This window comes from Mytilus galloprovincialis, chromosome 1, assembly GCF_965363235.1.
Source record: "Mytilus galloprovincialis chromosome 1, xbMytGall1.hap1.1, whole genome shotgun sequence".
Classification (NCBI taxonomy): domain Eukaryota; kingdom Metazoa; phylum Mollusca; class Bivalvia; order Mytilida; family Mytilidae; genus Mytilus; species Mytilus galloprovincialis.
This window is the reverse complement of record NC_134838.1, coordinates 114,897,459-114,914,058: the sequence shown is the minus strand read 5'-3', so window position 1 is coordinate 114,914,058 and position 16,600 is coordinate 114,897,459. Positions and strand designations below refer to the sequence as shown.

Genomic DNA, 16,600 nt, shown 5'->3' with positions numbered 1-16,600 from the left:
CACAAATTTAATAATACTTTTAGATATTTGGATGATACTTTAGCTCTCAATAATGACGACTTCAGTATGTATACTAAAGAAATTTATCCTGTTGAACTTACTTTAAATAAAGCTAATACTAACAATGACCACTGCCCTTTCCTCGATCTTGATATATATATCATTAACGGAAAGCTTAATACTAAAATTTATGATAAAAGAGATGATTTCTCATTTCCTATCGTTAATTATCCATTTATAGATGGTGACGTTCCCTTGTCACCATCTTACAGAGTTTATATATCTCAACTTGTACGATTCGCTCGTATATATAACAATGTTTTAGATTTTAACGAGAGAAATTTATGTATTACTGAAAAATTATTACACCAGGGTTTTCGATATCACAAACTAGTCAAAACATTTACTAAATTTTATCATCGGTATAAGGACATCATTCGTAAATATAGCTCAACATGCAGACTTCTTACACGTTCAGGTATTTCACATCCAATATTTTATGGAAATATTCTTTATATAGCACAAAAATTGTCAGTATTCACCTCAGAAGCTAACAAAACCTTTAAATAGACTTATTAAGAAGGGATATAGTTACGATACTGTTGTCAGGTCATTAAAGATTGCATATTTTGGCGTTAATATTGATTCACTTATAGGGTCTTTACATCGGAACTAAACACATTTATTCTTAATAAACCAATAAACGGGGAGGATTGTGCCTGATATTCATATGATGAAGACATAATTTTTCAATCAGTTTAATTGAGGTCCGGAGCTGGCATGTCAGTTAACTGCTAGTAGTCTGTTGTTATTTATGTATTATTGTCATTTTGTTTATTTTCTTTGGTTACATCTTCTGACGTCAGACTCAGACTTCTCTTCAACTGAATTTTAATTTGCATATTGTTATGCGTTTACTTTTCTGCATTGGCTAGAGGTATAGGGGGAGGGTTGAGATCTCACAAACATGTTTAACCCTGCTGCATTTTTGCGCCTGTCCCAAGTCAGGAGCCTCTGGCCTTTGTTAGTCTTGTATCATTTTAATTTTTAGTTTCTTGTGTACAATTTGGAGTTTTGTATGGTGTTCATTATCACTGAACCAGTATATATTTGTTTAGGGGCCAGCTGAAGGATGCCTCCGGGTGCGATAATTTCTCGTTGCATTGAAGACCTGTTGGTGACCTTCTGCTGTTGTCTGCTCTATGGTCGGGTTGTTGTCTCTTTGGCACATTCCCCATTTCCATTCTCAATTTTATTCTCGTTTTTATATAGATTAGACCGTTGGTTTTTCTGTTTAAATGGTTTTACATTACTATTTTTGGTGCCTATTATAGCTTGCTGTTCGATGTGAGCCAAGGCTCAATGTTGAAGGCCGTAGCTTGTTTCATAATCAACCTTAAGAATAATTGATGGTCGTGACTTATTTCCAGCATGATTTATGTCACTTTAATAGTTCTGAAAGTTGTCCTAAATCTCCTGTAGGGTTTGATAAAAAAAGAACTCTGGCATCAGCTGACAGAACCCTTGATGTACAGAATGTGAAAAATCATATTAAACAATGTATAAAGATATGCTTCTGATGGAGCATATTAGTTGGGTTTGCTTTACAAATTGGCAGCAAAGAAAAAACACAAGGAAAGAAACATACCTGAGAAATTTAAAAGTAAACAGACTTACTGAAAGAAAGATGCCATGTGATTGCATGTAATCCTATGTTGTATTACTAAGTTATCATCACACAACCTTTCTTTATTTAATATCTGTTGTGGAAGATGACAATAAGAAAACAGACAAAAATATATTATCACAAGCATTTATTTTTTTTTACATGCCTCTTTTTTAATCAAAATTCAGAAATATGCATATACAGTGTAATATCTTTAAACAAACAACCCTTCAGATATGTTTACTGAAAAAAATTAAATACATGGAAACTTAAATATCATACACGGGCCTGAAAGTAATAGCCACAATTGTCATGGGATCCCTAATTCATAATAAAAATAGAAAGGTTCAAGATCCCCATAATATATTTTTTTTAATTTGGACATGCTACAATTGACAAACAATTTCAATAATTTTCTAATTTAATTCTAGGACATCAAAGGAAAGCTGTCAAATGTCCAATTTATTTACTTTATGTATGGTAAACCAGTTTATAAGATTTTTCACTGTACATATATTCCATATTAATCTATACACAAATACTTGAACACATTTTAAATAACCGAACACAGTTGGTTCATTTCAAAAGCATAATACAATTTTAACTCTCCAGGAATTTGTTAGAGTCATAAGACTTTATACACATAATACACATCATATACCTACTAAACCAAATGTACATTTCAATGACATGCAAATAACTTTCAAGGCATTCAAATAATATTAGTTGTGATTATTATTGCCATGATTATAAGGAATGTTGAATATCAACAAGACATGTATTTATGTGTTGACATGTATTATCAATTATGTCCCCCTGATTTGAACACATTATCTCCCTTTAAGTCTAAACCACAGTAAATAAATTAGGACTCTCTTGTATTTCTAAAGTATATTATTTAAGATATTTCTAATAGAGTGTAAAACAATTATTATTTTAAATCCATATCGATATTAAAGAATCCTGTCTTAATGTTAGCAAATTTTAAAAATGCTTGTCCCTTAATTACAAATCAACTAAATTGGACTTGGCTGCCTATAGAGACTTTGTCTAACAGTGTTAATTTATCATGTAAACTTTTTAAGAAATCTGGTGTATACTGTTTTTTAACAAACCTCTCCTCTTTAACATTTCAGACTAAGAAAATGTTTCTTCATGATTGTTCATGCACAAACTCAGAGCATAATTTTCAAAATAAACATCGAACAACAGAAATAAGCTAATACAAAAAATTATATACATTGATTTTCATTTCACAACTTATTTTACAAAATAGCACATGCCTAAGGTAACTAAAGGCTCAATTGCTCAATGATAATTACTCAAACCAATTCAATCTAATTAAATACAGATCCTGTTTCCAAACATTATTTACATGGATCTGACAATATGAAAAAGAAGATGTGGTTATGATTGCCAATGAGACAACTGTCCACAAGAGACCAAAACGACACAGACATTAACAACTATAGGTCACCGAACGGCCTTCAACAATGAGCAAAGCCCATGCCGCATAGTAAGCTATAAAAGGCCTCAATAAGACAATCACTGAATTACAGGCTCCTGACTTGGGACATGCACATACATAAATAATGTGTCGGGGTTAAATATGTTAGTGGGATCCCAACCCTCCCCTAACCTGGGACAGTGGTATAACAGTACAACATAAGAACAAACTATAAAAATCAGTTGAAAAAGGCTTAACTCATCAGATGGACAAAAATACAAGTGGACGTGGCCCGGTACTTATACATCCCGACACAACAAGACACAATGAACAGATCTGAGATTACTCACAGTTATCTGACAGCTAGTTCATAGCCACTAACAACTAATAAAAAAATCATGCATCTAAGACTAAACACACTGTTTTACTTTCTGTCCTAATAATTATTAAACCAATGAAATTTCAGCCTTCATTTTGAATGTGTAAACCTGACAAAACTAGAGGCCCCAAAAAGGTTTTAAAATGGAAACAAGAATGGAGTGTTTTCAGATTCTAGTAAAGCAAAGCTAAGTGAATACATGATCTTTATTTCAATCAGATTGAGACCAATTTGACTTGAATCCCAAAGTATAAACTTCTTCACAATAAATCTGTAATAAATATGTCTTTAAAATTTGGACCCTGATTTTTACATGCCATATGTTTGTTCGTGTTGACCTTCATAGCTTTGATGAACATGATGAACTAAAGTGATATCAAATTAAGCTACTGAGCTTGAATGCAACAAACATTTGCACAAAAACTTATATACAAATGTGATTATGAAATGCTAAATAATCACACACACACAAGACATAACTGTCTGTCCCATTTGTTTTCTTTCAAATTGACCACAAATGATCACCAACATACATTGTACATTGAATGACTTGATTAATATAAATATTAAGGTTCTCATCATGATCAATATAATTTCTGCACTAAAAAAATCTGCCAAAAGCATTTTTCAGCCACATGTTGTTGAAACCTCATTACAATAAATGATTTCTGAAGGTAATTGGTTTGAACTCTCAGAGTACATACATGCTTCAGCTAAAATGGCTGCATCTGCATCATATCATCATAGACATAGCAATGTTGATAAGCCAGCAAAAATTTTAAACAATGGTATAAATGATACACCTTACCATGCTAACAAATAGTTTAAAATTCACAAAAATAATACTGTCCAAGTCCATAACTAAATTATATCTTCATACTTTGACAAATATCCATTAAAGCCCTATTAAATCAGTACTGCTTTATAAATATATATATATATATTACTTATCATTAACAAAGATTAGAATATTTAATCACATTCAGATGTCAAAAATCTTGAGCATGCATAACCATGTTAACTCAATTCTGAAACCTCATTATGTCTATCATTTAATTCTTGAAGTATCACTCTGCTTTTCTTATATGCCTGAAGTATACATTCTTTGATTCACCTCTTTGCACAATAAAATACTTTTTCTTCCTATTCTCTCTTTTCTCACTTAAATTCTATAAACATTTAATTCATAAGAATTTCCAATGTCCAAAACAGTGTTACCTGAAAAACAAATAAGATAACTAACATTTATACTGCTTCAAACTCTTTAAAACCAATCATTTAACAGTTATTTTGTAGTGCATTTCTTTCTTTTAGACAATAAATTCAAATTAAAAAAATTGCATCTGCTCTATCTCAAAAAGATTGTTACAGTGTAGTGTACTACTATTGGGACAAATAATATCAAAATTATAGAAAAGTTTACCAGCTCTAACTCATAATATGGACAATTCTATGTTAAGGGAGTATAAAATTCAGTTTGACAGTTTCATAATACTAATTTTTTTACCTTCATTAACTTATCACAATCTAATTAAAAACCGATCTCTCATCGCTCCTGTTTCTGATATGTCGCGTGGGAGATCTAACGAAACCGGCTTTGAGGTCACATGTGAGTGAACTAAAAGTTATGAATTTATAATGATATGCAAATGAGTTGACGACCTATTAATAAGCCAATCAAAAAAGTTTATGAATTATTTTGACTGACGATTTTGTCGTAAATAAAATGAGTTACATCCCTTTACCTTACGTTAAACTTCCAAGATCGTGGAAGACTCAATCTCATTGGTCGAAAAAGACACACCTACGAGGTCACTCACATGTGACCTCAAAGCGGGTTTCGTTAGATCTCCCACGCGACATATCAGAAAACGGGAGCTATGAGAGATCGGTTTTTAATTAGATTGAACTTATCACTACTTCACATAAAGATTTAGCACCCAAATTATTTTCAACATGTTATTTCATCCCCTACTTAACAAGAGTGCACACACTGAAATGTCTCGCCTTCTTTACTAATCATTGATAGTATGTTGATAGTCCTAAATATAAAACTTTATTACAACTGTCACATAAACTTCACATTAACCAAGAAAGCCAAACATTGACCAATAAACCATGAAATTAAGGTCAAGGTCAGATAAACCATTTCAGAAAGACATGTACAGCTAACAATTCTTTCATACAACAAATATAGTTGACCTACTGCTTATAGTTTAAGAAAAACAGACCAAAACATTAAAACTTAACACTGAGCAATGAACCGTGAAAATGAGGTCAAGGTCAAATAAAACCTGCACAACTAATATATAGATCATAAATTATTTCCATACACCAAATATAGTTAACATATTGCATATAGTATAAGAAAAAAGACCAAAACTCAAAAATTTAACTTTGACCACTGAACCATGAAAATAAGGTCAAGGTCAGATGACACCTGTCATCTAGACATGTACACCTTACAGTCCTTCCATACACCAAATATAGAAGACCTATTGCATATAGTATAAGAAAAACAGACCAAAACACAAAAACTTAACAATAACCACTGAACCATGAAAATGAGGTCAAGGTCAGATGACACCTGCCAGCTAGACATGTACACCTTACAATCCTTCCATACACCAAATATAGAAGACCTATTGCATATAGTATAAGAAAAACAGACCAAAACACAAAAACTTAACAATAACCACTGAACCATGAAAATGAGGTCAAGGTCAGATGACACCTACCGGTTGGACATGTACACCTTACAGTCCTTCCATACACCGAATATACAAGACCTATAGCTTATAGTATCTGAGATATGGACTTGACCACCAAAACTTAACCTTGTTCACTGATCCATGAAATGAGGTCGAGGTCAAGTGAAAACTGTCTGACGGGCATGAGGACCTTGCAACATACGCACATACCAAATATAGTTATCCTATTACTTATAATAAGAGAGAATTTAACATTACAAAATATTTTAACTTTTTTTTCAAGTAGTCACTGAACCATGAAAATGAGGTCAAGGACATTGGACATGTGACTGACAGAAACTTCGTAACATGACGCATCTATATACAAAGTATGAAGCATCCAGGACTTCCACCTTCTAAAATATAAAGTTTTTAAGAAGTTAGCTAATACCGCCGCCGCTGCCGGATCACTATCCCTATGTCGAGCTTTCTGCAACAAAAGTTGCAGGCTCGACAATTATTCATTAATAAAATATCAAGAAATAAATTGGAAAAGTTCATGTGTATAAAAAAAATTGCAAGTTATACACTGTTTTCTCTAGGGACTATATTTAAAGACATCGAAAAACCAAAGGTGATAACTGTGTCCTTTCCCTGCACTTTACTCTTTTGTTGGTTAATAAAAACAGCTCATAAATTTGTCACTTGTTCATGTGTGTTGATTGCTTATTATTTCGTAAATGTCCAGTGGCAAATAGTTCATGATTATTTGGGAGTGTTTTAGTTAGGTGTTACTGTAATAGCAGTGATTCAGCTAGGCATTTGTCACAAGATATATGCCTTCTTTTCTCTCTAAATGTCCACTGGGAAATGTTTCAAATTTTTCATGCCCGGCCAAGTTGTTTTTTTCTCAATGTTGAAGGCTGTAAAGCTGCATAAAATTGCATATATCCACTTTAATTGAACTTTGGTGGATAGTTGTCTCATTGGCAATCCTACAAAACCAAGTAACAGGTTTAAAAATCATAACAACTTATTTACCTACAAGGTCAATTTTATTTTGTCATCATCTGTCAAGCTATCCTGTGAATCAGGGATAAAGTCACTTTCCTCATCCTCCATCAAGTCCATCATGCAGTCAGCTGCTGTGGCACCATCCAAACATTCTTTTGCTTCTGTGAAGTTCTCCTGAGAACTTGAAGCACTACCATGTGCACTTGAAGGCTGCCAATTCAATAAAGGTAGCATATCGGGTCTTTCAGTGCAGCTGTTGTTGGAAGGTGTATATCCATCTATATACTTACTTATCAAATCAATTCTAGGGATGGAGTTAAAACAACTTCTTAAGAAGTCTAAATTAGTATCTGTTACAAAACTTCTTTTGTCTAAGAAAGACATCAATTCAAAAGAATTGTGTATGTTTTCAAGATCTTTTACTGTAATAAGCCAGTTACATTGTAAAATTAGTTTCAGAGATGACAAATCCTCTCCAGAGAGTGCTTTTGCACAATTATTTAAAGTAATTGAATACTTATTAGGAAAATCCTTAGGGACTTTCACAGGTGATTGTCTGTCTCGACGATGCATTTTAAATAGTTGAAGTTTTGGTGGCATTCTGAAAATATAAAATAAGCAATGATACAAACCAAAGAAAGATCATAAATGTATGAATGACTTATTAAATTTAAATTATATAGAATAAATAATCAAAACAACATGCGGTATATAATTGTCAACATATACATTTAAAAAAAACCAATGCAAACATGTGATATAAAGCCAAGACGGATACACACACAAATGTAGACCCCAAAAAATTTAAGCATTACCTCATCCTACAATGTCCTAGCTAAAAAAAGTGCCCTGCCCTCCATTTTGCACCCTGTCCCTTTCAATTTCTAGCTGGATGAAATGGACCTGTCCAAATGTGAAAGATGTCAAGTATTAGATACATATATTCACAACCAATTGAAATTTTCTTGTTTGATAGATATTTAAAAAAATTCATGCACTTGGATATGAAAAACAGGAATGCATGACAACAGATTTCCTTGCCTTTCCAGTGAACGAGTCTATTTCGTTTTTGACACAGATGGTCAGTCAGGGGTACTACTTGTATTTTTTTATTAACTTAAAGAAGTAAAAAAAAAAATATACACATATAAGTTAATTATAATGTTTAATTCTAATGCAATTTGCATGTAACAATTTTTTTCATTGGCTAAAAGTTTCCGTCAAATCCACAGTTGACCAGGCGTAACTAAGGAGGGACCCGCCATTTTGAATTGATTGAATCAACAAATGTTCGATTACTACTATATAATCGAAAATAAAACAACACCTACATCGAATTCGCCGTTGTCATGTAATTGTATCCGAATTTGAAGCGTACAGGTAACGTAATAACCTACAGTTTGGAAGTTTTCATGTGTATGACTTCACGTTTAGCCATGATGTCTTTGTGCCAAAATTTATCATAAAGTTTTGCAGATTTTTTTCTATTTGTCAAATTCAGACTTTTTTTCAAGTTTTATCATATTTTTTCTTTTTGTAATGCATTAAAATCGGAATAACAGTACTGTAGTTGAAGAGTTGTCACCTTCAATTTTGATTTGACGGTCGCAAATCTCCGTTTTACTGTCTCTGTTACGTGTCGCCAGTAAAACTGCATTTGCGACCGTCAAATCTACAATTGACGGTGGCAACTCTTCAACTACAGTACTGTTATTCCTTAAATAATTTCCCCTTAATTTTCTTAAAAATTTACTTGCACAAATTGTGAATTTTGTACAAGTAAATTTTTCTTACAATCCCACAAAAATTCTCAAGTTTTGAGATGTAAATTCATGCCTTTAATGACTATTCCCAGGTTTGCTCATAATTTTTTTATTACAGTTCAATGTTTCATCTCAATCATTCAACAAAGAAACTGATTGCACAAAAATATTAAGTATTGGCGTATTTGCGTAAGGCCTTCAAAAATTGCTCCTTGGGGGCTTGTAAATGAGCAGTGTTCTGGAGATAACAGACAAATGGAATTATATTGTCCATGAAATTACACTTAAATGATTAGTTAAGACAATTGCAAAGGGCAGACAATTTAAAATTCTCTTAGAGCAAAGAAATCCTAAGAATTCAAGAAAAGAAGATAGGATGACTTTTTTACTTATAGAAGTAAAAAAATCTGAATGTCTAAGGGACATAACTAAAGCCATTTTTTTTTACCTATACAAGTAAATAAAATTCACTTGTACAAGTATCCTACAAATTAACTTATGTGTATATTTATTTTTACTTCCTCAAGTAAATAAAAATTACTTGTATAATTAGTACCCCTGACTGATGGTACAGCTTATTTTTATATGACATATTTACAATTTTTATTTATTTGTTTTCATGCTTGAAGATAATTATTCACCATGTTTCCTGATTTTGATAAACCAACATGGATCTGTTTTTCTTGTTTATGAAATGCAGACTTAATTTAGAAAGACTTTTTCATGTGAATAATCCCTAAAGCCACAAATTAAAAAACCTGAATTTTGAGAATTTATACCATATAAATATCTATAAGAAGATGTGCTGTGAGTGCCGATGAGACAAATCTCCATTCAAATAACAATTTATAAAAGTAAACCATTATAGGTAAATGAATGGCCTTCCAACACGGAGCCTTGGCTCACACCGAACAAAAAGCTATAAAGGGCCCCAAAATTACTAGTGTTTTAAACTTTAATACTCATAATATTAATATTTTTTAATAAAAGTAAGGATGTATAATACATCCTTGATAAAAGTAAGGAGACGAAACCCAGGGTGAACAAACTCAGGGTGACATGCAATCAGGGCGAAATGACCTAGTACTAAATTCATGCATACCTACTACCAAATCTACTTTAAAAGCATCTGGTTAACATTAAACAAATAATGTTCATGCAAGATGAGATGAAATCCATAGATGCCAACCCCCTTTTGACACGATCAGTAACAAACTATCAAATTTTCCGTATTTTTGGAAAGTTTTCAGTAATCATTCATAAACGTGCATTTACCAATAAAAATTAAGGACGAGTGGTTGCAAAGTGATGTACACTAAAATTTGTCATTTAACATGTTGTCTGTAGTATGTATTCCATTCATTAATTGTTCAGATGTTCTCGACTCAAACATTTTTGTTTTGTCAAGGAGAAGTAGAGAAAGCGGGAAAGCTACTTAATAAAATGCAAGTTTGCCTCTTCGGAAGTCAGTTAGTTACCCAACAATAGGTTGATAACTCCCGAGAAACCGGAAGCATTACATTGGCGTTTCCTAAATACTGGACCAGGACGGAAAAGTAATGATAAAAATCCGCGTTTTACAAAATTGAACGTCGATGATTGGGAATCCGTAACTATTCGACTTTGACCGTAATAGCGTAGTTTTTATCACAAAATCGGAAAAACTACGGAAAAATCGTAATGGTTGGCATCTATGGAAATCTAATAAATCACATAAATAAAAGGGTAGATCTATATTAACTAATACATTAAATTTAACATGAGAAATTATAACACTAGCCATGTTAACAATAGTGATTGTTTTTTCAAGCCCAACTTATAAAATAATGCAGATGCTTCTTAGATCATATATGTTAACATCAGTGTAAAGAAATGGCACATAGTTGAGCACAGAAAGGGATACAGCAACACTCATGGTAACGGTTTAATTGATTTTAGATGCCAGCAGTAAAGGACTTCAAAAGACTTAAAAGTCTTCTTCCATTGTCTTCCACCAAAAAAGGTGTGAATGCAAGAGGGGGAAGGAGAATAGGAGTTTACATGATTTTGAATGAAGAGACCGAGATTTATTCTTTCCATGAACTATCATCTAAGAGTAGCAACATTACCACCAGGCACCACCTATAAAAGCCTTCCCCGAATTGGACACATAAGTCTTAGATGGCAGTCCATATACCATTTGTAACCTGATTCTCCATGCATGTAACCATTGTAACCCGATTTCCCATGCATGTAGCCATTGTAACCCAAATTCCCCATGCATGTAACCATTGTAACCCAAATTCCCCATGCATTTAACCATTGTAACCTGATTTCCCATGCATGTAACAATTGTAACCTAATTTCCCATGCATGTAACCATTGTATCCCAACTTTCCCATGCATGTAACCATTGTAACCTGATTTCCCATGCATGTAACCATTGTAACCCAACTTAACCATGCATGGAACCATTTTACAAAATGTAACCAGATTCTCCATGCATGTAACCATTGTAACCTGACTTTCTCTTGCATGTAACCATTGTAACCTGACTTTCTCATGCATGTAACCATTGTAACCCGACTTTCTCATGCATGTAACCCTTGTAATCCAACTTCTCCATGTATGTAACCATTGTAACCCTGTTCTCCATGTATGTAACCATGATTTTTACATGATTCCCCATGCACAGCCATACATGTACAGTTTGCAACAGATAAAGCTGCTATTGCATATCATTTACTGAAGGTCCATGTGTGTAACGGGTACACGACAACTCGTACTTTCAGTAACTCGTACTCAACCAACTCGTACCCTTGCTTAATTTGATATTATTTATATGCATAGTTGTTGTAATTTTCTTTCGTATGTAGTCAAGGAATTTTGTATAGTTATTCTTGATGTACTTGATGTAGTCAAATACCATTCTCCTCTCGTATTATCATGTATTATGCTGTATTCCATGCATACTTTTGATATATATATATATATATATATATATATATATATATATATATATATATATATATATATATATACATAAGTACGTCTGAGTCAGTGACAACCCTACAACAGATGTATCCATCGGATCGCCATCAATGATGGTGATACATGGCTGTGTACATAATGTATATACAACTCGTCCAAACATCAACCCAACAATGTTAGATCTGTAAATTTGCTTTCGCAAATTTTTGGTTCTTCCCTCGCCGGGATTCGAACCCATGCTACTGTGATATCGTGACACCAAATCGCCTGCACTGCAGCCGTCCCGCTAGACCACACGACCACCTGGGCTTATATATAAATTGTGTATCTCAAGAATATTTTGTACATAATCCTGTTATTAGGCCAATAAGAGTATATATAAATTTTCAAAAAGATATATTTGTAGGACCCTTATTACCTTTATTAATAGCAACAAAGCCTTGTAAAAATGTTTTATTATTAAACTCTCACAATGTGTAAATACTAGTGATACCAGTTCTTTTTTAGTATGCCTCTCATGCTTCTTTCTAAAATGGCATTATTATTTTTTTTAACTTTTATACTTTTACAATTTGAAATGTGCTACTGTATTTTGTGCAAACGTAAATGCAGAAAGATTAGATCAGGTGTGAAGTTGTGTTGATAAGTTAATTAATGGCACGCTTCATGTGTGAATAAGTGCCGATTAACTGGTAATCGACATGCTTCAGGTGTGAAACAATGATCAATTAATCACTGGCACGCGAACTATAAACCAGATGCTCCGCAGGGCACAGCTTTATACGACCGCAGAGGTTGAACCCTGAACGGTTGGGGCAAGTATGGACACAACATTCAAGCTGGATTCAGCTCTAAATTTGGATTGTGATTAAATAGTTGACACAGCATAGGTTTCTGACACAGAATGAATGTGGTCTAATGAACTTAAAATACTTTTCCTTTGAGCAATTCACTATGCTGTTGAATATTAATCCTCTCAAAAAAATGTTTGAAGAAATTTTCTTTTTATTTATGAAATCTAAAATGAGAAAAATTTAAACCCCCTCCCCCCATTTTTTTTTCACATCCCCCTTTCCCTTTTTCCAAAACTGATCTCAATTCAAATTTCTAATGGAGTTTGCAACAATAACTACTCATTTAAATACATCATAAAATATTAAAATGTAACAAAAGGTGCTTGTTATCACTGAATGGTAAAGATTGTTTTAATTTATCAGTTGGTAGTAAAAGTGAATATACATTGTATATTGTATAAAACAATGATTTAAGTTGATTCAACTACTATTCTGAACAAAGAAAGATAACTCCAATCAATTGAAAATTTCTTGCTATTGCACAATATTGTGCAATTAGATATTTCTTGCTATTGCGCAATACTGTGCAATTGAAAATATTTGCTATTGCACAATACTGTGCAATTGAAGATTTCTTGTTATTGCACAATACTGTACAATTGAAAATTTCTTGCTATTGCACAATACTGTGCAATTGAAGATTTCTTGCTATTGCTGAATACTGTGCAATTGAAAATTTCTTGCTATTGCACAATACTTAATATAATAATTTTGGATCCTGATTTGAACCAACTTGAAAACTGGGCCCATAATCAAAAATCTAAGTACATGTTTAGATTCAGCATATCAAAAAAGCCCAAGAATTCAATTTTAACTTAGTTTAATTTTGGACCCTTTGGACTTTAATGTAGACCAATTTGAAAACGGGACTAAAAATTAAGAATCTACATACACAGAAAGATTTGGCATATCAAAGAACCCCAATTATTCAATTTTTGATGAAATCAAACAAAGTTTAATTTGGACCCGATTTGGACCAACTTGAAAACTGGACCAATAATCAAAAATCTAAGTACATATTTAGATTCGGCATATCAAAGAACCCCAATTATTCAATTTTTGATGAAATCAAACTAAGTTCAATTTTGGACCCTTTAGGCCCCTTATTCCTAAACTGTTGGGACCAAAACTCCCAAAATCAAACCCAACCTTCCTTTAGTGGTCATAAACCTTGTGTTTAAATTTCATAGATTTCTATTTACTTAAACTAAAGTTATGGTGCGAAAACCAAGAATAATGCTTACTTGGGCCCCTTTTTGGCCCCTAATTCCTAAACTGTTCAGACCTCAACTCCCAAAATCAATACCAACCTTCCTTTTGTGGTCATAAACCTTGTGTTTAAATTTCATTGATTTCTATTTACTTAAACTAAAGTTATTGTGCGAAAACCAAGAATAATGCTTATTTGGGCCCCTTTTTGGCCCCTAATTACTAAACTGTTAGAACTAAAACTCCCAAAATCAATCCCAACCTTCCTTTTGTGGTCATAAACCTTGTGTCAAAATTTCATAGATTTCTATTTACTTAAACTTAAGTTATTGTGCGAAAACCAAGAAAATGCTTATTTGGGCCCTTTTTGGCCCCTAATTCCTAAAGTGTTGGGATCAAAACTCCCAAAATCAATCCCAACCTTCCTTTTGTGGTCATAAACCTTGTGTTAAAATTTCATAGATTTCTATTCACTTTTACTAAAGTTAGAGTGCGAAAACTAAAAGTATTCGGACGAAGACGACGACAACGTGATAGCAATATACGATGAAAAATTAAAATTTTTGCGGTCGTATAAAAATAACTTGTTGATTAAAGTGTCATATTTACTTTTCAATTTCTTATAGGAACAATAATGTTTAAATAAACGTGATGGCAAGTGCCTTTGCATGCATATAAGTGTTAGGCCAAATAAAAATATATGTGTGGTTCCAGTAACCTGACCGACCCTAGTTAAACCCCCCCCCCGACTCTAGAACTTTTTTTTTCATTTCTGAAAAATAAATTTTCAAACGATCAAATTTTGAGGATTGTGAATTAAAATAATTAAATTCATAGATTTCTGTCATCTGAATTTCCATCCCAAGTATCTGTTACGGCTAAAATGCAACAATTCTTAACAGAATGCAACAAAATTAACTAAAAACGTATCATGACTGTTTATTTTACAACCAAACACATGTAAAAATGGCGGACTTCCGGTTGGGGCGTGTATAATACCGGAAACAATTTCAGTAAACACACGATTTTTTTCCGGATTTTGACATTCAAAAATAAAAATTAAAAAAAAAAAAAAAAATTTGCCGACCTTCCGACCCTATTTTTTAAAAGTATGTAACTGGAACCACACATATATTTTTATTTGCCCTTAGTAAAATTGAATTATAAAATAAAATTATATATCATAATTATACAACATTAAACCAATACATGTTACTTCTTATAGGCATTTCTAAAGAGTTGTATACATGCATGTGCTTTATGGTTTCAAATGGATTAGAAATGCATTCATTATATATATAAAATATATGAAATAAGACATATAAAAAAGAAAATTTCGTATGATTGCTTATGAGACAACTCTCCAAAAGAGACAAAAATGACACAGATTTTAACAACTATAGGTAATCGTACGTTTTTCAACAATGAGCAAAGCCCACCCTTACCACATACAGTCAGCTATAAAAGGCCCCGAAATGACAATGTAAAACAATTCAAACGAGAAAACGAATTGACTGCCATATTCATATAACACAAATATTAACACATCAACAAACAACGTGTCTATCACAGTATTCAGTAAAAAATCTCTTCAAATATTCTGACACTTGAGGAATTTTTTAAGATATAAATCTTATCAGTAGAAAAGCTAGAAAATAATAAAATATGAAGCATTATAATGGAAAAATAGTTTCTCCTATCACGGAAAAACAACGACATGTCCATCGCAATATTCGGTAAAAAATATCCTTTTCAAATATTCTATAGATCTACCTCAGGGTGTACTTGGATACTTCAGGGTGTTAAAATATCCATATCTACGGATATGAACGTCGATAACTTATATTATAATGTCAAAAAATATTGGGTACGACTTAGTAGAAGTATGAGTTGGTAAAAATAGGGTACGAGTTGGTTGAGTAAGAGTTGCCGAAAGTACGAGTTGACATGTATCCGTGTGTAACCAATGTAACCATTGCTTCAATGGGGGTAACAAAACAAGATACGGTACCTATATGCAGGTGCACATAATTTTGTGCCATACATGTATCTTTGGCAGTCGAAAGGGTATGATTAACTTCTACATAAATTGAACAGTGTCAGTCAGTGCAAATACTTTGGTTCTTGATTTAAAGGGTCTAAGACCCATTACTTGCGTTATGGGTCTTAGACCCTTTGCATTTCAACGATGTAGATGTAGATGGAAGACTTTCAAAAATTTGACTCTGCTATGCCCGTGTGTAAAATTATTTATAGTCCTTATAGTGACATGTCTGCTTGCAGATGTTACTAGTAACTTAATTAAATCAAACTAATGTAAGGACAAAGTGGGTAGCCTCATGACAACCTTTCATTTCTTCGTTTAGGCTCGTTTTGATGTTGTCACCTTCATCTCATCTTTATTTCCCGCGAAACTTGATTGCTTCCCTTTATCTCTTCACATCTTCTAAGAAGAAAAATACAAAACGAATTTTAAAATAGTTAAGAAATTTAAGCGTAAAATATTGACTTTAAATAAAAATCAGAAAACAACAATGTTATTGAAAAATTTTCAACTCTTAAGGGTTGAATTTGTTCGGTGATAATCGATACATATTTTTTTTTAATC

The 16,600-nt window shown here is 32.6% G+C and overlaps 1 protein-coding gene across 2 annotated transcripts; it reads right to left on the bottom strand.

Moving 5' to 3' along the window:
- Positions 1-1,797: 1,797 nt before the first annotated feature.
- Positions 1,798-16,430, bottom strand: LOC143052558 (uncharacterized). Of its 2 annotated transcripts, XM_076225617.1 has the most exons (4): positions 16,340-16,397; positions 8,012-8,099; positions 7,228-7,797; positions 1,798-4,710 (listed from the first exon to the last, which is right to left on the bottom strand). In XM_076225617.1, exons 2-4 carry the CDS (start codon positions 8,014-8,016, stop codon positions 4,707-4,709), a joined length of 579 nt encoding a protein of 192 aa, XP_076081732.1. In that variant the 5' UTR covers positions 8,017-8,099; positions 16,340-16,397; the 3' UTR covers positions 1,798-4,706. The 2 variants fall into 2 exon arrangements, 1 of the variants encoding a protein (XP_076081732.1); XR_012971155.1 differs by lacking the exon at positions 8,012-8,099 and having other exon boundaries at positions 7,224-7,797; positions 16,340-16,430.
- Between the last annotated feature and the right edge of the window lie 170 nt (positions 16,431-16,600).